Source organism: Rhipicephalus microplus, chromosome 8 (assembly GCF_043290135.1).
Source record: "Rhipicephalus microplus isolate Deutch F79 chromosome 8, USDA_Rmic, whole genome shotgun sequence".
NCBI lineage: Eukaryota > Metazoa > Arthropoda > Arachnida > Ixodida > Ixodidae > Rhipicephalus > Rhipicephalus microplus.
In genome coordinates this window covers 109,044,197-109,069,870 of record NC_134707.1, presented here as the reverse complement: position 1 = coordinate 109,069,870, position 25,674 = coordinate 109,044,197, and the positions used below count along the sequence as shown (strand labels likewise).

The 25,674-nt window shown below is 46.3% G+C and overlaps 1 protein-coding gene across 1 annotated transcript in view; it reads left to right on the top strand.

Moving 5' to 3' along the window:
• Window positions 1-25,281, top strand: part of LOC142768718 (venom metalloproteinase antarease TserMP_A-like) — a 108,882-nt gene extending 83,601 nt beyond the window's left edge. The window contains exons 12-14 of the mRNA XM_075870725.1: window positions 3,211-3,361; window positions 18,590-18,697; window positions 25,093-25,281. Of these exons, the coding sequence (XP_075726840.1) occupies window positions 3,211-3,361; window positions 18,590-18,697; window positions 25,093-25,134 (301 nt within the window). The 3' untranslated portion in view covers window positions 25,135-25,281. The remainder of the gene's footprint in view (window positions 1-3,210; window positions 3,362-18,589; window positions 18,698-25,092) is intronic.
• Window positions 25,282-25,674: the final 393 nt, after the last annotated feature.

Below are 25,674 nucleotides of genomic sequence, written 5' to 3'. Positions count from 1 at the left end.
TTATATCCCATTCAATACTCTATAGTTCCTTAAATAGCACAGCTAGACTTGCCTCACGAGATAAGGTTATAGCGCTAAGGCCAAGTTCAGGTTTCAGTGGTGGCCTGCCCTGACCCAGAGCTTTTTAGCACCCTCTTCTGCGGCGCAGATCTGCCCACCGCCGTGGTCATTTGCTTCGCAGCCACTGACAACTGAGGCCCAAGCGTTAATTGTCGTATACATGTGGGAGTTAGTGGCGAGATACTTCACCAAGGTGGACAATTCTTCTTTTGTCGGGGAGTGCGTTACCGGTGGTGGTCCCCGGTAAGGCCAAACCCCAGGTCTTTTAACGCAATGGCATCATCACGCAGGTAACTTTTAAGGGCGAAGATGCTTACGCCGTGAGTCGTATGTCCCGTGTCGTCGTAGTAGTTGCATTGCATTGCATGTCAATAAAAACAGTGTCACAGCATATCCATGGGGTGAATGATGATCAGTGGGGTGAAGCACCCGCCTATGCTTTCGTGCGTCCGCGCATCCGTCCGTTTGTCCGTGCGTCCGTCTGTTTGTCTATCTGTATCTCTGTCCCTCCATGCATCCGTGCGTGCTTCTGTATGTTCATGCGTCCGTTCGTGCGTGCATCCATGCGTCCACCCGTGCGTGCATCCATGCATCCATCCATCCGTCCGTGCGTACCTTCGTTCACCCATGCGTCCCACTGCTGAGAGATTCGCCCCACTCGTCATCATTTACCTCGTGAATATGATTCGATTTTTTTTAATACAGTGTGCAATCGCGCGGCACCGCGATTCAAACCACGGAAGTCTTTGAACACGAGGCTGATACTCTAAACTCTACGCCATCGCAACACTAAGAGGAAGTGGTCACTGGCAGGGCACGTAGCGTGAAGGCAAGATAACTACTTCTCATTAGAGATTAGAGACTGAATTCCAAGACTAGCCAAATAGGGGAGGGGGAGACAGAAAGTTAAGTGGGCAGATGGGATTTGGAAGATTGTTGGTGTAAAGTGGGAGCAGCAAGCATAGGACTGAGTTAAATGGCGAAACATTGCAGAGGCCTTTGTCCTGCAGTAGGCGTAGTCAGGATGATGATGATGATGATTAGACTAATTGCAGTGTAAGTGCAGAAAAAAACGATTAGCTACTATTGGTAAAAAGATCACGTGCCACTTGATAGCAACAGGCAGATAAAGAGTGTTCTACAGACGCCGCCGTGGCTACTCCGTGGCTCCCACGTTGAAGACGCCGCCGTGGCACCCACGTTGAATGTACAGTCGAGTGCATAATTTTAGAGACCACAGGAGCGCGTGCCGACGCGCGTCGCCGCACCTTCTGGCGGCTGCCCGGCTCTGTCCGGGAGCGCGTACTGCGCACGCTCATCCCATATCACCCGGCAGCCTGCCCTTTCGCTCGTTTGAACGGCACGCATCTCGAAACGATGCGGACGGCGCAAGGTGCCACTTCTGCAGTCGCTGTGCAAGCACCGGTACTATAGTGGCGGAAATGGTTTTTTTATTGTCTTCACAGCGACTAAAGAAGTTCGATGACCCATGGAAAGTTCCCTGGGTTGATGCATGACAATCGTGGGCTGAGACGCTGCGGTTGTCATTGTCGCCGCAGTAGACGTCATGGCGTTGGTCTTCCGCGCCTTCTCTTGTAGAGGCCCGTGCTCCGGCGGTAGACCTTGCTGCCGGCGGCTTGTTCACAGCTCTTGGTTGGCGTCGGTGTCTTCTCCGCTACTTGGGCTGGGTTCACGGCTTGACGGGGGTGTACGGTACATGAACGAAGCAGCACCTCTACCAGATGTCACGGGGTCGTGACGGGGTTGAAGGCAGGGGACGGAATGGTCAGATCAAACTTTATTTGGGCGAACATGTGCCCGCTAAACGGAAAGTCGGGATACGGTAGCACACTTGCACTGATAGCGGTGCATGCAGCGTCGGCTGTCGATCAACTGACAAGTGGCAAAGCGCATCGGCATTTATAGCATTTATACACTTGCCATCGAATGTTTTAGCGTTATCGCTAGTAATGACGTAGGTTCCAGAATAATCTGGAGAGTTCGCGGAGTTGGCGTGATCTTATCGGATTGATCTACCACAGTCCCGAGGCTTCTCGAAAACTACAGGCGGGGTTTGCGCTCAGAGCTATGTAGTGTATTGGGGCGATAACAAAACTTAGGAAAAGAAACGTGGCACTATTGAACACCTCTTATGTTAGTGCCCGTCATACACAAACAAGAGGCTTCACCTGTGCAGTGTTCTAAATCAACTAGATAGAAGTGATTTCACTTTCGACAAAGTATTGGGACCATGGCACTGTCCATCCCAATTCCGAAAGCACTGTTGCGTTTTCTCAAAGACACCAGCCTGTTTCATCGTTTGTGATGCGAAACTGTTACGCTTCGGCCCAGTCATTGACCTTTTTTCTCCTCCTCTATAACTTTCATTCCCCTCTCCCCTTCCCCAGTGCAGAGTAGCCTACCGAAGCTCAGCCTTGGTTAACCTCCTCGCCTTTTTTCTTATTTTCTTTCTCTTTTTTAGTGTTTCTATGTTTGCAAGCTCCTGGCTTTTTTATTCACTCTGCATCCTGGTCCGGACGTTGGTGTGCCAGTGTTTGAAACGGTGTCCTTGTAGCTGGCTAGTCTTGTGGGTTTACGCAAACTCTTCGCAACTGTTATGGGCGCCAAGATTCAGGAGTCATGTTCCTAAAGCTACCAGTGGAAGTTGGTGGACTGTTCCTATGTCTTCTTTTTGAGCACTCTTAGTGGCTTGCATTCCTGTGCCCACCTCGTGTTCAGAGTACGGTGCTCCGTAGGCCACAACGCGAAACAGCACCGTTTGCATTCGTCGCAGAATACTTTCTTAGATTCCTTCACATGGGCGATTGGCACCGAAGTGGGGAAGTGTTTTTAACATTAAAAACCAGATTATTACAGCTTCCCACATTTGTGGTATTTTGGTCAGTAAGCCAGTACAGAATGCACAGAGGACGCATTGCTTTGATGACATAAAGCTGCATTCAAAGCACGACTTTGGCCGCTTTTGTGTCGTAAAGGTCTGGGCAGTTTGGTTGAAAATCACTTCTTGCGCAATAAATATTTTTGAATGATTTGTCACAAGTGTCAGAAATATCAATCAGAAGTTAGCAGGGGTAACCAAGAGCACATTGAGTTTTTTGAAGCTCGCGTAACGTATTTTTCTCCACCCAGGAATGTTTCACCCAAATGTAGAAGTGTTCTTTCCGACACAAATTATATGACCCAACGCAAGCACTATCCTGGTCAAGAAATAAGCGACAGAAAGTACTGCGCAATGATGCTCAGAACGGACGGGAAAAGAACAAAAGTTACATTTTATAAGGTAAGTGTTATATGCCATCGTTAGTTTACTAGTCGAAAGATCTGTTTGTGACAATGCTTGCCACGACATGCTGGACACCTTAAAAAGCGCCATGGAGGCGCCTTTAGAATGCAATCTGAGCACCAATAATCACCGCTTGGACTAGCGATGCTCGTCAACTCATTGAAACATGTCTAACGTGTACCGAAAAAGCTTTGTGGCCATTGCCGTGTGCTTATGAGTTTGTTTCCCTGAAAAAGAAATAAACCATTGTAGATTGGTGTTCATGCCCCAGACCATGCAAATCTTGAGATGGCGAGCATCTGTTGGAAAAATATGTACGCAAGACCCCTTTGAAAGTTTTATAAGAAATACGGAGGAGCAGAGTTTTATGGAAAAAGAGCCAAATGACAGTGATACAATGCCAATACATGACAGGTTGAATACATTATTTAAAAGCATTATCTCCATGAGCATCTTGACGGTTGTCCCTCTGACTACAGAGTCATGTGATTCCCCTAATATACAATTCCCCGGGTTGCTGCTTGAAAGAAGTTTGTAAGTGACTCTTTATTGTGTTCGTCCTCTGGTTCCCTTAAAGGGACCGACAGCTCACTTTTTTTCGATCCAGCTTTTTCGGGTGCAACAGAAATTTTACCCTTCATAGTGATCGTAGCTGCAATAGTTAATAACAAGAGCTCGTAGTCATTTTATAAGCAGTGTTTTTCGATCTGAAAGGCTCTGAACACGATAGTGTGTTTTCTTCCGGCAACGCTGAGTGTTGATAGCGATTCCGGTAGCCTTTCCAGTTGCTTATGCATGCTGTCGTTGTTCTTATTTCGTAGGATTTCCTAAAACTATGTTTAACTCCGCTTATTCTGCGCTTTACGACTATTTTTGAAATTAACAAGCCGTTACAATGAGATGGCGTGGCTCTATAGAGCTCCCCTGCATTTGTACCACGTCGCCAAGCCACGTAATCGAAAACAATACTGCGCATATGTGACGCCAAAGTAGCGCCATATTAATGCGCACTACTAACGCAAGCTTATGTGTCTACTTTTATAAAATATTATCTTTTGCTATAAAGAATGTAACAATATTTCAGTACTAATCAATAACCTGCTGACCGAGTACATCAACGCATGGTCACGTGACAAGGTATTCATGGTAGTTGATGTTTTATGACACCAGAGATGTCCCAGGCCATTTTTCGCGATTTTCAATGAACAAAGAAAAATAAAAAATTACGGCATATTCACGGGGTGAATGATGATGAATGGGCGAAGCTCCGGAGGGATTCATCGGTAAACTGTGAATCTTCCGTGTAATTCGCCCAGTCGATCATCATGTAAAGACGTGAGAAACGCTGTGTGTGTATATACACAAATCAACTTTTATTTGTTCTTAGACGATGGATGGCTTGCGATGTCCCTTGCCTCGCGCGCTCGCACATCGGGATTCTGTCTGCGAGCGCGCGCTGCTGCCGCCTTGCGCTCTCTCCGCTGTGCAGCCTTATCCATCCGGCGACTCCGAGCGCGCGCCAACAGCGAACGGATTTTATTACAACGCTCCCCCTAGCGTACGTCGCTGCACTAAATCGAACGATTGCCTTCAACAAATGACACGCGCCATATGTGACATCATTCCTATTTTATAAGATCTCGCGTCTTTCATCAACTACAAGTACCGCTTTCTAGTTTATAACATCTTGCATCTTTTCATCATCAGCTACAAGTACCACCATCTAGTAAACACTACAAGAACTAAACGAGACGTGGCTACATACAGGGGACGGTACCGCTATCTAGTGAACACTGCAAGAACTAAACTAGAGGTGGCTACATACAGGCTACAGGGGACGCACAGCCCACGCCCTAAGGAGCTTCGCCCCTAAAACCCACTTCTCTCTCACACACACACACACACACACACACACACACACACACACACACACACACACACACACACACACACACACACACACACACACACACACACACACACACACACACACACACACACACACACACACACACACACACACACACACACACACACACACACACACACACACACACACACACACACACACACACACACACACACACACACACACACAAAACAGGGTTGGTTTGAGTCACTATAAGGGACAATCTTTTCATCCGTGCAGTCATCTCATTTTATGTTCTGGACAGTTTTCGGTCGCTTTTAGATGTTATGAAATTGTGTAAAAATGTGAAAGTTGCGACCGAAGAGATGCCCGGGCTTTATGGCTTCCATCTGTCTCTCTTTATGTCTGCCCGTCTATGAGTCTGTGTGTCCGTCCATTCATCTGTCGGTCTATCTGTCCATGCGTCCTGTCCATCCGTGCTTCCATCTGTCTGTGTGTTCGTGCGTGCATCCGTCCGTCCGTCCGTGCGTCTGTCTCTTTGTCTATCTGTTTGTCTGTCTGTCTGTTGTCTGATACTGCCATTTACGCCTGACGCAGGACGAAGTTAGATAAAGAGGAGTGTTACAAGCTGCCACTCTAGCGTCGCCAGCGCGAAGTCGGCGACGGAAATGACAGCAGGTTGGTTCGTTCCGTACGCAAGCAGAGACAGCGAAGAGATCAGAGACGTGAGAAAACAAAACAACTTTACTCTAGTGATATGGCAACACACGGGATCTAATACAACACTTCAATACAACTAACAAAATACATCAACCCTTGATACAACTAAAAAATCTATAACAGAAAAAATAAATCAGCTTACGAGAGAGAACTATTACAAACTCCACAAACTAACAAGAATAGAACGACGGAGGAGAAAGTTCGAAGATATAAACAGGTGAAGGCATACGTGTGATGACCGGCAGCGTTGTGTCCCCGACGATCGGATGCGAGAAGTCGAAGAGAGTTCTGGCACGACTGCGATGTCGGCGGGGTTGCAACGCTGGTGGTTCCGGGAGGCTAGTGCTTGCAGGTGACTTCGAGCAGGTTGAGCTAACTCGAGGCGAAGTCCCGATGTCTACGTTGCAGACGTTAATATCGCGTCACAACTAGACGAACGGCTAAGTTTAGGTGGCCAGCCGATACAGAGCCACACTAAAAACTTCTAAAAGAGATGCTTGTTGATCTGTTTCTACACCATCTTGGTCAGTGACTAGTCTGCCTAGCAGGGCAAAATCCTGCGCTTAAATCCCCCTCGTGTCTCCTCGCTCTCTTCCTTGGGGACAAGAGACCTCTACCTGGGTCCAATCATGCACGTTTAATTGATGGGAAACTCCGCCCCAAAAATATTTTGGACCCCACCCCCTTTTTAATTGGGAGAGGGCCGTCAACTAGCGAGAGTGACAACCTGTCGGGTTGTCATACGGCGTGGCCACCAGAGCGTTTCCCACGCTTTTCTCCGTGGGAACGGTCAAACGTTTGGCTCTCAGCCGGGGCGTCTTGTAGTCTAATCCTTGTTCGGGGTATACCGCGGCCTTCTACGACATTGCAGACGCCGCCACAGTTACAAAAGGATTAACCGTCGGCGGCGACGTTCTAAGAAGAGCACCCCAATTTGCACTTCTCGGCTCCCTTTCATGCGCAGCCGTTTCTCACGGTCAGTCGCGGAGTACGGCGCCCGTTAATTGCCGTGACGTGGTGTCACCAAAAATGGCCGTCCGTGAAATTGCGCCCCACTTTCAGAATGTTATTCATAACATTTGTTCACACGGAGGGGAATTGTTTCGACAACAAAGAACCAAACACCACCAACAAGGGAGACATGAGGGCTGTCCCTCTCATACACAACATAAATAGGCAGAGTTCATCAAAGTAACAACAAAAGGAAAAACAAACAATTGTTAGCGTACCAGCTTCAGTTACTCGCAACAATATCCATGCGCCATACAAACAAGAAGAGGAAATAGCCGTGTACGGCAGCCATTAATACAGAATACACTGCACGAATGTATACTACAAAACAAAACGGAACAGGTGCGCTCCTCTACTGTAGTGCAATCCTTCAATGTGCATTACAACAAGTAAAAACAACCAATGCACCAAGCAAAAAGAAAATAACTCAAAATACACTTCCTATACAATGAAATACGCACATACAAACAGAAAACAACTGACGAAAGGAAAAAAAATAGCATGCTCATAGACCTCAATTCTCAATGCGCGCAACGACAACTGTACCGGGTCACGCCAATCTTGATCAATTTACGAAATCATTCGGTTTATGCTAACATCTTCCTCAAATGCTCATTCATGCCACATCCCCATGGCAGTGGAGGCATACGATGCCACACTAAACCTTTGAAACAACTAGAAAAGTGCCACATTTTCTCGGTTTTTACCTTATGCAAATTTTCGCACTCATGATTAAACTAATTCGATGCTAACTTTCAGCCTTTGGCTCGGCGGTTTTCTTTCTGAACAATTTACACCGCATCACGTAACTTGCAAACTTTATGACTTAAGTCTGCATCTGCAAACAACACTAAGTAACCATACTTAGCACGCACGTGCAACAATTCTTCAAACTGACCGCCCCCCTTTTCTCAATTAGATTCGCTTAAATCGCACACGATGGGGTCGCGTTTCCGGCGGCTTTTGAGCACGCCAGAGGTTACACGAAGCATGAACGCGTGGCTGTGTCCTGCTGTCACGCCTCATTCCGCATTTCGGCCGGCTCCCCTCAGGCATGTGCAAGGGACGCCAGAAACAGGGGGGAAGCCTGGGTAATAGTGTCTTTGTGGTCGCCCCCATGCAGTACTTAGCCGTTGTGCCTTTTCGACTTTGAACCTTCGGGCAAGGCCGCTTTCTCGAAGTCGTCGAAATGAACCGCGCGTTTCGTTCGGGTGACGCATCTCCTTTTCCCCCTCTACACCTGGCTCGCCGCTTGTGCCTCCATGAACGCCACCATTGACGTTTCTTGCAAGGAATGAATGGCCTAGCCTTTCGTCTTTCTCGAGATGGAGTGGGATCTGCCCTAGGCTTACACAGTGCGGTGCGCTTCCGCTTCTTTCGTTTTCGGTGATGTTTGCGTAACTCCTTTTCCTCGATGTCATCTTCATGTCGCTTCGGGACCTCAAAAGTTGGGAAGCTCGTTGGAGCTGGTGCTAGGTCTTCCCTCCCGATAACGCTTTTTGAACTCTGTGTCACGACGGACTGTCGGGCCAAATTAGCTTTGTCAACACTGATGAAGCCATCAACTGGGCCCTCTCCGATGGCATCGCTGCATTCCTGAAGCGTCGCGTCCTCGCTCTGATTCGCCACTGTGCTAATCATGCCTACATTTGACGATGTCGAAACGTACTCTTGAGGCACGAAGGAGGTTTCCAGCATTTTACTGGGCCCATTAGGGCTGCTGGCACTCTCCTCATCCACGCAAGGAGCGTCTTTCGACATCGTCTCTACCTCCAGACTGGCCAAGGCCTCGTTCTCAGCATACTCTACCTTGATGCCTTCTAGAATATGCGGGTCCTTTTCTGGCGCGATCTCTGGTTCTAGCGCATCCTGCCACACTTTAACGTCCATCGCTTTCCGACGCGCCTCGCTTTCAGACTGTTGTCTTTCTGTTTCGCACTTTCTTTCGGACTCTTGTGTGAGCTGCTCTTCTTTTGTCCGGACAGAAGTTCCGAACATCCGGAACATCTCTGCCTTAACTACCTCGTAGTTGTTCGCGTTCTGCTGACCGAGCCGCGTAACAGCTTCATTTGCCTCGCAAGGCAGAACCGTGAGTAGCCCTTGACACCATGTGTCTCGCTCAACTGACAGTTCCTCGCCGGCATCGCCGTGCTCACTGCTGGATCGGCTCACCCTGCTACTCTCACTGAGGCGAATCTTTAATTGCAGTAACTGCACTTCCCGTTCTCCGGCTTCCCTTGCCGCTTTCCTTGCCGCTTCTCGTTCTTTCGCCCTTTCTTCGCGCTCTCTCTGCCTTTCTTCCCGTTCTCTCTCCCGTTCTCTCTCCTTTTCTTCGCGTTCTCTCTCCCTTTCTTTTTTCTCCCGGGCCAGTGCCCGCTCTTCTCTGGCTAACGCCTGCGCCTGTTCCTGCTACTCCTTAACCCATTGTCTCAGTTCGGCGCCCTCGAGGCCTAACTGTTTACCGTACGCGATCCACTTAACAAAATCCATACACTCCATACTGCAACTGTCACTATAATGCCACTATAAAAACAGCGCAATCATTGCAGGATTCAACCACTTCAACTGTGTGGCTCTATTACCACGCTGTCCGCACGGTTCTCGTTTACCCCTCACTGTCTTACTCTTGTACGGAACGCCCTGTCGCGGACGCCAGTTTTGTTACAAGCTACCACTCTAGCGTCGCCAGCGCGAAGTCGGCGACGGGAATGACAGCAGGTTGGTTCGTTCCGTACGCAAGCAGAGACAGTGAAGAGATCAGAGACGTGAGAAAACAAAACAACTTTACTCTAGTGATATGGCAACACACGGGATCTAATACAACACTTCAATACAACTAACAAAATAAATCAACCCTTGATACAACTAAAAAAATATATAACAAAAACAATAAATCAGCTTACGAGAGAGAACTATTACAAACTCCACAAACTAACAAGAATAGAACGACGGAGGAGAAAGTTCGAAGATATAAACAGGTGAAGGCATACGTGTGATGACCGGCAGCGTTGTGTCCCCGACGATCGGATGCGAGAAGTCGAAGAGAGTTCTGGCACGACTGCGATGTCGGCGGGGTTGCAACGCTGGTGGTTCCGGGAGGCTAGTGCTTGCAGGTGACTTCGAGCAGGTTGAGCTAACTCGAGGCGAAGTCCCGATGTCTACGTTGCAGACGTTAATATCGCGTCACAACTAGACGAACGGCTAAGTTTAGGTGGCCAGCCGATACAGAGCCACACTAAAAACTTCTAGAAGAGATGCTTGTTGATCTGTTTTTACACCATCTTGGTCAGCGACTAGTCTGCCTAGCAGGGCAAAATCCTGCGCTTAAATCCCCCTCGTGTCTCCTCGCTCTCTTCCTTGGGGACAAGAGACCTCTACCTGGGTCCAATCATGCACGTTTAATTGATGGGAAACTCCGCCCCAAAAATATTTTGGACCCCACCCCCTTTTTAATTGGGAGAGGGCCATCAACTAGCGAGAGTGACAACCTGTCGGGTTGTCATACGGCGTGGCCACCAGAGCGTTTCACACGCTTTTCTCCGTGGGAACGGTCAAACGTTTGGCTCTCAGCGGTGTCTTGTAGTCTAATCCTTGTTCGGGGTATACCGTGGCCTTCTACGACCTTGCAGACGCCGCCACAGTTACAAAAGGATTAACCGTCGGCGGCGACGTTCTAAGAAGAGCACCCCATTTTGCACTTTTCGGCTCCCTTTCATGCGCCGCCGTTTCTCACGGTCAGTCGGGGAGTACGGCGCCCGTTAATTGCCGTGACGCGGTGTCACCGAAAATGGCCGTCCGTGACAAGGAGCGTCGCCCCTAAAGGTAAGTTATGTACATCCATGCTTTGTAGCAAAGGACGTCGAAAGGCGCTCGTCTTCTGTCTGGAGGTGGATGGAGGGATGGATGTGTCCGCCTGTGCCCTTTAGATCGGGTGGTGGCTTACGCCACGTAGCCATAAAATCAAGTACTATCACTATGTGTTTAGGGATTGAATTTCACTTGCGCCTTGGTTGTAGCCACCAATTAGCTCGCCTCTTTTTGGTTATTTCTACCCGTTTAAAGTCTATTTTGCCTTTACTTTCCCTAAACCCAATGCTATGAAAAATTCCGCGCCATTATCTTGGACTATAGAGCGAAGCCCTTTACAAAACATTATGAAATGTCCGGCTCTTTTCTCCTCCTCCCCCCACGCTCTACACAGGGTGTCTGTACCTTCGTATTTGGCTCGGTACGTTTTGGTCCACAATACTTCCGTTCTGGCCTCGAACAGCAGAGAACTACCCCGAAAACTATCATAGATCTTTCGTTTTGCAATTTTTCGTTTGAAAGTTCGGTAGTTCTCCCGTGATGATTTTTTATATAGGCATTCTTATCTTCCACATGTCCTTCTCTGTTTCTTTCACCTTGTTCTTAACCAATGTTTCCTTTTGGCTTGGTATTCTGCTGTTGTCTAAATTCTTGCTTGACAACTTTTGAGTTCGTTTTTTGCTATTCAGTATCGACAGGCTTCATGTACATGTATCTGAAAAATTTCCTAGCCCAACGCTCCTCTCCCATTTTTCTCAATCGCTCCTTGAATTCTACCTTGCTGCTAGCTTTTCTGCACTGAAGCGATGTCCATCTCACGTCACACTGTACCTCCTCATTTGGGGTATTCCCGTGTGCTTCCAAAGCAAGTCTACCTAAGCCACGTTGTTTAATTTTTAATGTTCCTTGAACTTCTGATTTTATGCTGAAGACTGCATCACCGAAAGTCAGACCAGGAACCATGACACCTTTCTTAATCCCTCTTAGAAGATCATACCTATTGTAGTTCAACAGTGCCCTCCTTTTCATTACAGCTGCATTCCTGGTGCCCTTGGTCATTACATATCTTTCGTGCTCCCTTAGGTACTCAGCTCCGTTGTTTCTTCATACGCCCAAATACTTGTGTTGATCCACTATTTCTAGCGTGAATTCCTGGATCTTATGGTCACTGGCTTTGTTATAATTGAAAATCATGATTGCCGATTTTTCCCTGCTGAACTTCAAGTTTAACCTATCTCTCTCATTACCACAGATGTTTATAAATCCCTGCAGATTTTCCTTGTTGTCTGCTAATATTACTATATAATCTGCATACAGCAATGCTGGTAATGACTGTTCAATGTGCTTCCCTACCTTGGCAAAATGAGGCTGATGCCGAGTGGCCTCCTCTCTAATTTGGCTTCTATTCCCTGTAGATACAGCATAAATAATAAAGGCGACAGGGGACATTCCGGTAGAAGCCCACGTTTTATCTCTATCGGTTTAAAAACATGTTCTTTCAGTTTTACAACTTCATTGTTACTTTTAGAATTATCCTTCAAAAGATTAGTTATTCCATCTTACATATCTAGTGTGTCCAGTATTCCCCACAAGTCTTCTTGAATCACACTATCGTAAGCTCCCTTGATATCTAGAAATGCCAGCCACATGGGCCTGTGTTCATTTCCCGCTATTTCAATACACTGCATCAATGAAAACAGATTGTCCTCCAACGTCCACGTTTACGGAACCCACTTTGTATTTCTTCCAGCACCGCCTCATTCTCCACCCATGTCTGTTGTCTTTCCTTTATTATCTGCATCACCATACCGTAAACTACTGATGTCACTGTTATAGGACGTTAGTTGTCTATATCAGTTTTGTCTCCCTTTCCTTTATAGATCATGCTCTCCCTGCTTAGTTTCCATCCATTGGGGGCTTCGACATCTATTATTGTTTTGCTAGCTGTCTTTCTTAATAATTGCTTAGAGTTTGGTTCGTGTTTCTTTACTGGCATAATTGGGATGCCGTCAGTTCCTGTTGATGTGCTATTAGAAACCCATTTCTCTGCCCTTTCCCACTATCGTTGTCGCAGTGGGAGCTAATTGGTTCATCCTCACCCGGTACGGTGCATAAAGAGTTTTCTTGGTGTTTACATTTTTCTGTTACCATTGTTCTTATATATTCCATTGCGCCATCCACTTCTAGTCTAAAGTCTTGAACTGTAGTTAGAAAGCCATGTTTCATGCTCGTCTTATTACTCAGAGAATCGAGATGGTTCCAAAACTTTGCAGCTGCCTTTCTTTTTTGCTTACTTCCGTCATTGATTGGGCCCCCTTTATTCTAACATTTTGACTAATCAGACCGGACACTTCTCTTCCGCACCTCAGAAGGTTATCTCTTTCTTTTTGACATCATCTCCCGGTTCACTCCTCTGTTTAGCACACCTGTGTTCTCTGGAGGCTTCCTGACGTCTTACGATGGCTCTCTTCATTTCTTCATCCCACCAGCTCTGCGTGAAGTATGGCGCCACCTGGTAGTAATGCGAATCAATTAAAGCTTTTATTTTTGGAGAACACAGCCACTAGTAGGGGACAATCAAGTTTTTAAATGCGAATGCACCCCTTGTCGGGTCATGTGAGGCATCCTTCAGGAACTGTCTACCATCGTTTATCATAGGAACAGCTTCGGACGAGCGTGCTTATCCTCGCCTCTAGCAACCGGAGCTCCCACCTCCTTGACATGAACGTGACTTGCCACCATCTAATTGCCAAGGCCGAGCCAAGAACGCTGTTTGTTTTGTTCACTTCATAGTATTTTTTAACTGTTCACGCTAGCTGCAACGCATACCGGCCACGTTTCTCGCGATAAAAAACGCCACGTGCGGCGAAGAGCACGTGGTAGCACGGTAGAAGAAAAAAAAAAAGAAAATATTATTTTTCTAACGCTGGGTTCTCACGCGCGAAACACCATTATGAAATACGTTACTAGAATATATTATAGTAACGTTGATTATGGACGCCACGCAATACATTCGCTTTTCTTCACAATTTCCTTCTGGGAGATGGGGGCATTTTTTTAAACATCCTTGGTGACAACACCGGGTCGGTTCACTTTAGTCAAGTTTTTTTATTCGACAGACTGCCCTTAGGCATAACAAGCATAGATAAACACAGATTCATCACACATAGATAAAGAAGTTGCACTCATGCTTAAATTTAACTGAGATCGATGGAACGGTATTCTTAACCACTAGTCTCAATTAAAGCCCCAGATTTTAGGAGCTTGCGCATTTTGCTGGGGGGTTGTTTCTCGTCGTTGCGCCTGTGTGTACGCTAGTGCCCATTGCTCCCGCTAGAGATGCAGCTGTAATCTTCGTTTCAAGAGCACTCACTAGATGGCGCGCCACAGCTCAGGCGACTAAAGTCCCGGAAAAAATGAAAGTAGCGCCATTCGCGCAAATGTGCAGGCTCCTCTCCCCTCGCGTGCATAGCAGATAGTAAACGATGCTAGTTTAGGGCTGTATGGCTCCTGGCCACAAAGATAGGCGTGTGGTCATCTTTCCGTTAGAGAACATTTGGGCGCTGCGGTTCTAGGCGATGCACTGAAAGAGTGATTGAGAAAGAAAAAAAATATGAAAGGTAACGTTAAATACGACGATGTGATGTGTATATAAGCAAGTGGCATGCGGTGAAAAAAAATTACAGCGCATCCACAGAGTGTATGATGATGAGTGGTGCAAAGCGTCCGTCAGTACATCCAATCATTCTGGCTTCCGTCCGTCCATGCGTCCGTCCATATGTGCGTTCGTTCGTCTTTCCGTCCGTTCTTGCGTTCATCCATTCATATGTTCATCTTTCCGTCCGTGCGTTTGTTCGTCCGTCCGTGCATCCGTCCTTCAGTGCGTCGGTCCAGCCGTGCATCCGTCCACGCGTCCTTCCATGCGCCCATCCACCCGTCCGTGCGTCTGTATGTCTTTCCGTTCTTCCGTGCGTGCGTCCGTCCATCCGTGTGCCTGCTTTTCTGTCTTTCCGTCCATGCGTCCGTCCCAGTCCGTCTAATGTACACCAAGTACCGTTATCTCGTATCTTGTCATATATTCATTATATAGGAGTACTACCATGAAGTGGACATTCCAAGTTATAAACGAGGGGTGGCTACCTACGACTACTACTACTACATACAATATGGACGCATGACCCACGGCTTGAGGAGCTTCGCCCTTAAAAACATCATTGCAAGTACTCAATACTCAACGCGATAGCCCACCGTTAGCGTGCCGAAGCGCTCAGCGGTGACGCTCTCGATGGCAGCGCCACTGCGGTCCGTGTTAACTCGGCGGTACTAAGACTGTGCCGCATGACGCACTAGCTTTTGGGAAGGTATTGCAAACGCCAAATTGTTTGTGCACTTTCGCGAACGCGCGCTCCTCGAACAGACGCCACCGGCGTACCCTTCCAGCATACCTGAGGCACGGCCGCTTGATGAACACATGGCGCAGCAGTGTCCGAGCTGCCCAAGCGTCGGGCTCATCAAGTGCGGCCGCGTGCTTTCGCATTCGTAGTTTCCTGGTGGAGACTTTGGAGGAGCTGCTGTGGTTGCTGGGAGAGGATGCGAAGGCGAAGAGGAGGCGAGAGCTTGCTGGGAGAGAAGCAAAGGGGTGCGGTTGGCGCTACTTTAGTTTTAAATACGAAGCTTTTCTTAGCGAACTTCGGTGACTTTGCGCGTATCTATCTATCTATCTATCTATCTATCTATCTATCTATCTATCTATCTATCTATCTATCTATCTATCTATCTATCTATCTATCTATCTATCTATCTATCTATCTATCTATCTATCTATCTATCTATCTATCTATCTATCTATCTATCTATCTATCTATCTATCTATCTATCTATCTATCTATCTATCTATCTATCTATCTATCTATCTATCTATCTATCTATCTATCTATCTATCTATCTATCTATCTATCCGCCTACGACTTTTATCTCCCCTGGCCGTTTCCATAATGCTATCGATACCAAACTTGGTATGGCATAAAATGACTGTATGAAGCACATATTTCAATAGCCATAACATGAAAATCCAGAAAAATAAGCACTCCGGCACACGAGTTTCAACGCGGGACCTCTGCGTCGTGATAGCGAGGCGTTAAGCACTGAGCCACCCCGGAGAAATTTTTTGCATAGTATTTATTAAAGTATTTGCGCAATATATACAGGTCAAGTCAACAAAAGTACAATGAAATCGCGAAAATAAGCGCTCAAGCATTACTCATAAATACTCATTGGCTTACACAGCGTGAGTTCCTCACATGGAGAGTTCTTCTCATCCTGTTATGCAAACAAAAAAGGGGTGAGGTCAAACAGTTCTCTAAGATGGAGTACCAGTGTGGTCTAAAGTCTAGCTCGTCGTAAATGTTTTTCAGGTGGATAGCCTTTTGAATGAAGTGTGTGCTTGATGAGATGGTGGGCTCTACATTACGGTCTTGCATTCGTGTCTTCCACAAGCTGTGCATCCTTATGAGGAAAAACGTGTCATATGGTACGCCACCCCGAAGAACGTGCGGTGGTTTCGTTCACATGCCGTGTTGCAAAACTGGTATGGTATGACAAGATTGTATGGCGAACACAAGCGACAGACCCTAACATGAAAATCATGTTATGCGTGTAAGGTAACAACGTCACTACATGCCAAGCTCATGATGTGCCCGCGGGCGTTTCGCTAGCGTTACATATTCAAAATTTGGTATTACGGGACGTGAATTGATGACGAAGATATGATACTAATGCAAACATGATAAACATGAGATGCGTGTCATGTAAAAACATGACTACATGCTACAATCATGACGTGCTCGCGGCCGTTTCGATAGCTTCACATGTACCAAACTCGGTATTACGCAACGCGAACGAACGACATAGGTAAACGACACATACAAACATGATAATCACAACGTGCGTGTCATGTAACAGCATGACTACATGCCACACTCATGATGTGCTCACGGCTGTTTTAGTGTTAAATTTAGTATTAAATTTAGTATTACGTGACGTCAACGGATTGCGAATGTATGTGACTGGTGCAAACATGATTATGAGATGCGTGTGACGTGAGAACATTTCTTCATGCCCCAGTCAAGGCGCCAATACATTTCAAAGTGACGCGGTGTGCGTGCTCACTGGCGTTCATTTCGTCGGGTCACGCCAGCATTGACACGCCAGGCACCGGTCCTGCCATATACTCGCAGGCGCGCACCGCAGCTGCGTTGCTTTGACGCATGTGCGTTTCAGCTTGTCCGGCGTCCCTCCGTCACGAAAAGAGGCAGACGCAGTGTTCTCTGGGTAACGCATCGGCACGAAATGCAGCATGTCGCATTTCGCACCGGTTGCCGTCTGGCCGCGCCGACGGACGCTGGTCGCGCCTGGCGTCAGACTATAGAGTTCTCGCGTTTTGCTAACGTAGCGTCACTGTGCCCAGCGTGTGCGCGCGCCAACGCCACGTTGCAGTTATATTGAGCCCTGCATAATGCGTTCGCGGCCGTTTTTTTCAGGGTCTTTACAGGCGACTAGAGTTACTCTGTATGCTACCTTTAGGTAGCTAAAGGTAGCATATACAGTAACTCTACAGGCGACGCCCACTCCACTTGCGGCGCTTGTTCTAGTTTGGTAGGAGACCACTAGGTGGCCGCGCCTGTAAGTAGCGCTCGCTCTCGGCGCGCTTCCTTTCTCGTTCGGCGTACATCACTCAGTGCGCGTCGATACCGCTACCCACTATGAACACCGCAGAAGCCAAGGTGGCGGCGCGGAGGGCTTGCATTGTGGCTGTAGTGCAGGCTCGCCGTCAGGACCATTCCAAATTTAATTCAAGACCCTCTGTATTTGTACTTTACGGATCACAAAGCCTTTATACTAAAAGGAAAACGTTCCTCTGAGCTTATGAATCCGTAAATAACCTCTTGAACAAAATTTATATACTGCATCAGCATGTAAATATCTCATATGGTATATTGATATGTAAATTATAAACATTGTGTATACAACTTGTTTATACAACCACACCACACAACTCTCATCTAACGTCTTTATATGATGATGATTGAGCATTTGTACAGAGGAATCGCTGATTACCGGATTTAACCTCTAGAGCAAGCTCCTTCATCATCATTTACTTCATGGATATGCGGAATTGTTTTTAGTGAAGCGTAAAAAACAAAGGCTTTTTCGTTCATAACATCGCACTGTCAGAGCAGCCTAATATAAACTTCGGTCTTTCGAATTACGTATCTATGGATTTGGTAAATAAAAAACAAACTGCCTACAACCCATGTATTGATATTGTGTCTTAAATATGCGTAATAGTTGCGTTTTAATTGACAATGTTCACACGTATGAACCCAGAAACCTGATCAAGATGGCTGGTCAGTCAGAAAGGGGTTAAAATTTCACCATTCTACTGAATTGGGTGACAGACAGAGAGGCAGGACAGACGCACATACAGAGCGAAAATTATGCGTTGAAGTATCTCAAGAAACACTACCGTCTGTAATAGGGAAGTAATGGGACGTAACCCTCACTGCTTAAGATCTGCGCCTGAATGCATCTATGTATGAGGGCGTGGCCTTGATTTGAGGCTTTCCGGCAGCCTTGCGACGGGGGTGAATCAGAAAAAATTACCGCGCAATCCAGTTTGAGTGTTCTTCAAGGAATAATAGGGGCAGGTCAAGATTATTCGGGGATTCTTTCTAAGACGTTAGTTATAGTAGTGTATTTGTTTCGACATAAGAACACTGAATGTATTACAACTCTAAAACCATAGGTTTTTTTTTCAGACTCCTGACCTTAGTGTCAAATGCAAAATGAAATGCTGCCGTCAAGGCCTCCCCAAGTCCTGCATTGTTGTAGATATTCTGGAAGGGATGTCATGCAGTAAACATAAGGTTAGTTGTTTTCGTTTTTTGAAACTTTTGTTCAGTCTACGTTTACAAAACCTGCAACAAAATGTCACATACCGTAAATAGTTGCCTTTTTCGAGCCAACCTTTGAAAGAATACAGCACTACTCATTAAAGTACGTTCCTTATAAAATTCCTTTGAAAGTTTTGCGAGAATATGCACCCCGCATGTAAAAGCACAATTGCGCATGATGCGACAGAAGTAATTAACAACAATGTGATCGGCCTTTTATCGAAAATCAGAACACTTACATGTTCACTAAAGTGCCATAAAAAGGAATGCCTGGTAATCATTTTTGGAATAGGCAATATGCGAAATTAACAGCGCCATCTAGAGAACGCAGCAGGTACCATATCCGCCATTTTGATGCTGGCGAGGCTTGACCACTGCGCGCGGGCGACCCACATGCGAACGTACGTGTTTCAACGCTTTGACTGTCGCAGTGAGATTTTTTTGCTGGCAAAATGCCAGTACACTGCTGTGTGCCGCTGTGCGAGCAGCGCGGAGTCACAGACAGCGATGGGAGCGAGGTATGTGGCATGAATTACGGTTTTGCAGCGATCATTTAAACGCAAAACAGGGTATGGCGTGCACAAGCTTTATGGGCACAGTCTAGGATGCTTGTATCTCTGAGGTGCGCGGCCTGCACGAGAGCAATGCAGGACTAACCATTTTTCTGTGTTACGCGGACAGGTCGTGTTTTTATAGGTTTGTCAGCTTTGCGGCTAGGTGTTTTCACTACGTCGGGCCTCCACACGACAGTGCTGCTCTTCGATTTACCGTCTCGAACTCGCTGAGAAGCTGTGCGGCATTCAAATTTTCTTATGACTTCGGTGAAGCCTCGGGCTACCCGCGGACTATCCGCGGTGAGTCTGAGATGGTAAATCGAAGAGCCCCGGTGATTTCCTGCAGTCGAATAGAGAGTCCGCCACTGCTGGTGGGGTAACTAGTGTGACTGAACCGAACTGTTAGCACGGGCTTTTTTGTGACGAGATTACACGACGTAGGTAGACGACGTAGAAATGTTATTTTTGAAGGTGATTGCGCTCAGAGACGTGCAGAGCTTCCGCTACTCCGAGTAACATGCCGTACACGCATCTATATAGAAAGGCAGCTCGGTTGCTTGTCTGTGTTCAAGCTCCGTTGTGTCCTCAAGTACGGTCACCACGCAGCAATAAAACAGTCATTCGGAAGATAAGGGCTATGCCAACTTTGGCACAGAAAAGTATCTGCTCAGGCACTTCAATTCCCCCAACGTGCGCGGACGCAACTTTTCCATTGGGGCCTCCCTCACTAATTTCCCTTTACCAACGAAATAAAATGGAAAAGATAGCGGGGCGCACATGCCATACGCTTCGAAAACTGGCACCATGAGTATCGCCAGGGCTTGACTGAATGACGTTCTGCATGAGTTCAGAGCGCGACAGTCCTATTTATTCGTAAGACGGGATTCATTCTCTGCATTTTAGTCTCTTTGGCTCAGTTGCGTTGCAGCTGTTTTTTTTTTGAGTTGCAACTCACCTCACTTGAAAAATGTTTCATGTAGCATTAGAAAACATACAGCTGTGGAGACAGCCATAACTTAGTTGTATGGGATTCAGCATTTTGGCTGCCTTACACTCGCAGCTCCTAGAAACCTTTGAAGCTACTTAGATATAAAAAATAACTGATTTAAATTCCGCCGAGTGTCCACAAGTGACTAACGCTTCTTAAGGCTTGCTGTGAAGGGCCATATCTAGGAAAGGCTGCTAGGAAACGGGAGTGTGCACAGAAAAAACTGAGGGGGAGGGGGTCACATTACAAGTGCATCATTAGTCCTGCAATGCACATATAAGTGTGACCTGTATTCTCTATGAGATGAATTTGTGATAGTGCCTGTGTTTGTAAACAACAATCGTTCAAACAGCTAAGAGAAACATAGCTCATGATGTCGCAATGAATGTTTGTTTGCTTATATCTTGTAGGTATCCTTCCATTGCTTTCCGAAAGGTGCAATGACATACAAGTGGCAAGATGTAGCAAGATTCCTGAACAGTTTGTCCACATCGCATGTTTGGGCACTGGGAAACGTCTTGCTGTGCCCATCGCAGTAGCTCAGCGCAGTGAAGCAAGTGTTCAGGAGTCGTACGGCCGTACTAGCGAACGCGTTGCCGTCGACCGCTCGCCCACATTAAAATGGCGGCGGGGTCAGAATGCACAGTGTTGCCAGAACACAAAGCAATTTCGCATATGGTCCATTGCGAGAAAAAGCCCGAAAATACGAGAATCTGACGTGATGGAGTGAAATTATGTCGCTACTTTACATCTCGATTTCAATGCTTTATCAGCTGTGATATACTTGAGTAATATCTATTTTAAATCACTGAATTTCTTTTGTCTAATTTTGCTGAAATCAATCGGGAGTTTAAGAAAGTGTCAATAAAAGCTTTTTTTTCTTACTCACCACTAGCTATAGAATCGTAACTTAAAAGTGCCGTCATTCTGTCATTGTACGTGCCACTAACTAGAAAAGCTTCAAAAGATTTCAGTGTGCGGTAAATACGAGGTGGGCACCATACTTTTCAGAAATTGTCAGGGAACTTGTGCTGGTAATATGCAATAATTTCTCATTTTTATTGACTGCTTGTGAAAAAAAATCATGATATTTTTCCCCTTGAATATTAAGAAGCACAGAATTACGTACTGAAGCCACAAGGTATCTAAAAAATGCATTTTCCCGTTGATAAATTAAAACGCGATATCGTAAGCTTGGCAGCCCTTTGTTAAAAGAATGGCCTGGCAAATGAGCGGCGGACTGAAACATGAACAAGCTACATACCATATGATCTGCTCACAATGACATCAACAAAAATGCCACGACTGTTTTTTCAGGGGCGAAGCTCCTCTTAGTCTAACCTTGTCACACGTAACCGAGAGAAGAGACGAGAAAAAAAAAGCAGGCAGTATCTCCCGAACAGTATAATGAATGGCACTGTCTCCTAGAAGTACATACCAACTGCAATTGAGTGAGGATACTTTAAATGGCGCTGTACCACTACTCTCCAATTGGCTGCTGCGGGGGCTGTGCCTGGGTTCGTGGAGAACGAGTGCCTCTCCCAGTCTCCTGTATAGCCGTCGTACGTGGCGGATCGTTGGTGGGGCATTGACAAAGTAGAGCCGCGGGTGCGTTGAAGACGCTTCCACTCGACTTCCTCGGCTAGCTTCTCGTCGGTGTTACTCACGCGCCATCTGCATAGGCTTCAGACTCTGCCCAGGTGGCGCTGCGAAAAATGCTGCCACCAGCGTCTTGTTCATCATGCCGGTCATAAATGGGTAGTGCACAGAGAGCCAGCCGCAAGCGAACGTGCATAGGCCCTTTTTTTTGCGTTGATATTTAGGCATGGTTTCCTGAAAATCAAGGGCCTGACAAGTTTCTTCATTCAATCCAACCTCGCTTTATAAACGTAGCAAGCTCATCAAAACGAAATGCGGGCACAATGCAAAAGATGTTTCGTTTATTTCGGCATTCTGCAACTGGCAATTTGAGTTCAAGCAAGCATCGCATGACATCGAGTTAGAGGCAAGCACTCCGACGTGCGTTCTGTACACTCTAAACCAATTACTGGTTAAATGCTGGCTATATCTAGGAAACTATAGACGAAAATTATCCTGTTTCCTGACTATATCCAGCCCTTTAAGCGGGACTTGATTAAGAGTGCAACACCTAAATGCGTTAAACTTGAGCGTACACATGATGCCAAAGCAATGAAGTGCATGCACGAGCAATCTATGCGGGCAGTGGTACGAAGCTAATTTTATCCGGCGCGAACGGCCCTGGTGATTTTCGCTTTGCAGTTGCATTCTCCATCGATTTCTCGCTTCCAGTGCATTGAATTGTTTTATTACACATGCTCGAATGCTCTATTCATGGTTGTGTTGTGTTTGTGTATACGGCGAATGAGGATACATGCTTGTTCACTTTCTGAGTGTACAACGAAAGGCAAAACTGATGCCTTCTAGATTCCTCTGGTAACCGCGAAGACCAACAGCAAAAAACAAAAAAAACACCAAAAAACATGATCATGGTCGCGAACACTTTGCGATTTACCTGTATGATACACGTGTTCTCATTTGCTAGGTTAAACTGGGGCCTATAGAGCCTTCAAAGCCCTACGTGCGTAATGCTGTGTGGTGGCGACAACTTCAGATTATCGTTGGTCGCGGCATGTGTGATGTTTACCGCGGCCGTCACCTGTGTACTGTTGCACGTCACGCACCGCGGTAAGAAGGTCTGTTAAGCTTCATAATAAAAGTCACCACGGTTCTCCGTCAAGGCTACTCAAAACAATAATAGGAGACCTACATTATCACACTTACTCAAACGAACAGCTGTGGATAACGTGAGTAGTATACGCTTACCCAACACGTTCGCAACGGCCTGTATTTTGCGCTCTCGCCATTCTACTTTGCGAACGCTGCGGAAATCACTTACACTCAAGTAATTCAAGTCAGTGACAGTTCACAACGGCACAGTAGCGCAGACTGAGGTCTTTTTTCGCAGAGGGCGGAGCCTTTGCGTCTGCTCTTGTTTTCGGCGTCGTTCAGACAAGTGAACCAGCCAGCACTTCACGGCCGTTCGGTGACGCGTCCGACTAGCGGAGATAAATTCATAGCTCTTTTTCTGGGTGTTCAATGCGCAAATATATCTAATATTTGGCTCAATCTTTGTTTCGTACGCTGTAGTTGCACCAGGTTGCGCAGCCATTTGTGCAAGAGAGTCGGGATTTGTACTACTCAAAACTGCGTCGAGAGGTGGCGCTGCGTGTCTGCAAAACTCAAGAGTCTGACGTCTATTCTCCAACGCAAACAGACGCATGCACGAATGGACGGACAGACACACGGACGCTTCGCCCCACTCATCATCATTCACTCCGTGGATATGCTGCGATTGTTTTCTTCCAATGAGTCCCGAACGCTCAACAAACTAGTCTGAACATGAAAGGTATAGTAAGAGAATTTAGAGCAGTGTAATGATAATATTCGGAAGCTCGCTGGTCCATCTTAGTGAAGCTTAGTCATTTGAATATATATATATACGTTTCGCGAAAGAAGACCGACATGCATAGAAGCCCATCGCCATGGCTGGCTCGCACTGACAGTGCACTCTTGTTTTACCCCTTGCCTGCTGCTGCTACGATCGTCGCTGTCGTTCAGTGACTGAACAGACTTTCATAAAAGCGATAAGTCCCGTGTCGCAGAAGTGCACCATGAAATGTTTAGCACAAACTTAAGCAGCAGAGAAAGCTTCATTATGTTGGCTCACCCATCATTCAAAGGTTCGTTGGGAGAAAGGTTAATGGTTTAACACGTGTACGACCTTTAGCATTGACGCAAAGTTTCGCAGATGTAGTACGGTTGATTTTATCAGTGTTCTTGCGTTATTAAAACATTTTTTTAACTTGCGGTGTGTTTTTATTCAAAACAGGTGAAGAAATCGGAGAACACAAGAGTTCTCATCTTTATATGGTATAGCATAAGATGCGAAGCAGCTCTTTGACTAACCTATGCAGCGCTGTTCCTCCGTTCGCACCACTCTCCTCGCCGCAGGTGTTGGAGCGGTGCCAAGTAGCTCACGCCCTCTTAGCAGTGCGTGGTGATGTCTCTCTCCCTCACCTGCCACACGGTCGCCACGTGTCAGCTCTCACTCACTTCGTCAATCGTGGTTGAAGTGCTGTCTATGCAATTTGATAAACATTACATATGTATATACTACTTCAATACAGCTGTGACGTCAAGCTAAATTCAATTGTAGTTAGGTGTCATGCGCTGAATTTTATTTATGTAGCAGCGTCCAGGAATACCGTACTCGCGAGCACCAGTGCTTTATATCATCTTATTGCTTCAGGTGTTGCCGAGCTACTCATGGTTCTGAGAGCGTCATTTGGAAATGCAAACTATTGTTTATATAAACATCTACAACTTTCAACATGCGTATACATCTGTTCATACATCGAGTCAGTTTGATTTCATGACGTGTCGCTGCATAAAAATTGGAACACGGTCACCTTTCCTCCGCAATCGCCGATTCACAAAGTACCGTGGGATTTGCCGATTCTTTTTTCGGGTGCTAAGCTACAATCTTGGACATCTTTGAAATGCTTAGAGTTACCGTGAGGCCCAAGTCGCTACTTTTTATTACCTTTCTTATATCTATAAATCAAAGTTATATATGTTGCGGATCAATGAAGTGCCACATAGGTTTTCAAGCATGGACTGCCTTTTCTTCATTGCAACATATTGCCTAAAGCTTCTGCTGTAATGAAATCAGTACCAGTTTACATGCCGAGCTTCTGCTATCTCAACATGTGAAAGCAACTTACTTTTTTTTTCACGTCTTGCAGACATGCAGGAGAGGAGTCTGCGGAATGCACCGGTGGCCATAAATAAAAAAAAAGTGCTGGTAAAATTTTAATGGCTTTTTCAATTACGCACAACAAAAAAGTATGGTGATTTTTCATTTGGCCCCGATGAAACAAATCAAAAAGCGCCAGCAACCATGTTATGATACAATAAATGCTTGCTTTCTGTAATGATTGCTTATATAATCATTCATATGCACGATTTTAATGTTTTTATGTTTGTTAGTTTTTATTGTTTATAGCAAGCTTTATGTAGAGGCGCCGCAGGGTGAACACGTTGCAGCGCAATTCGTCTAACTGCTAATGGTTGCTTACATATAAATGTTGTTAGCGGAAGTGGCGCTTTCACATTTTGTGCTGCTTCGTGTAATCCATCATCCATATATACGGCACTCCGTAAATACGTGTATGCATTAGGCACTCGTTTGCCTAGTATAAATGGCATGAGAAGCAGCCATATCTAGCACTTGTTTTTACCAAACCTGCCCCCACTCTACACCCAGCGTAGTACATGCCGAGATTAATAGATGATGTAGCCACAAGTGAACTCGTCTTGGTATGTTC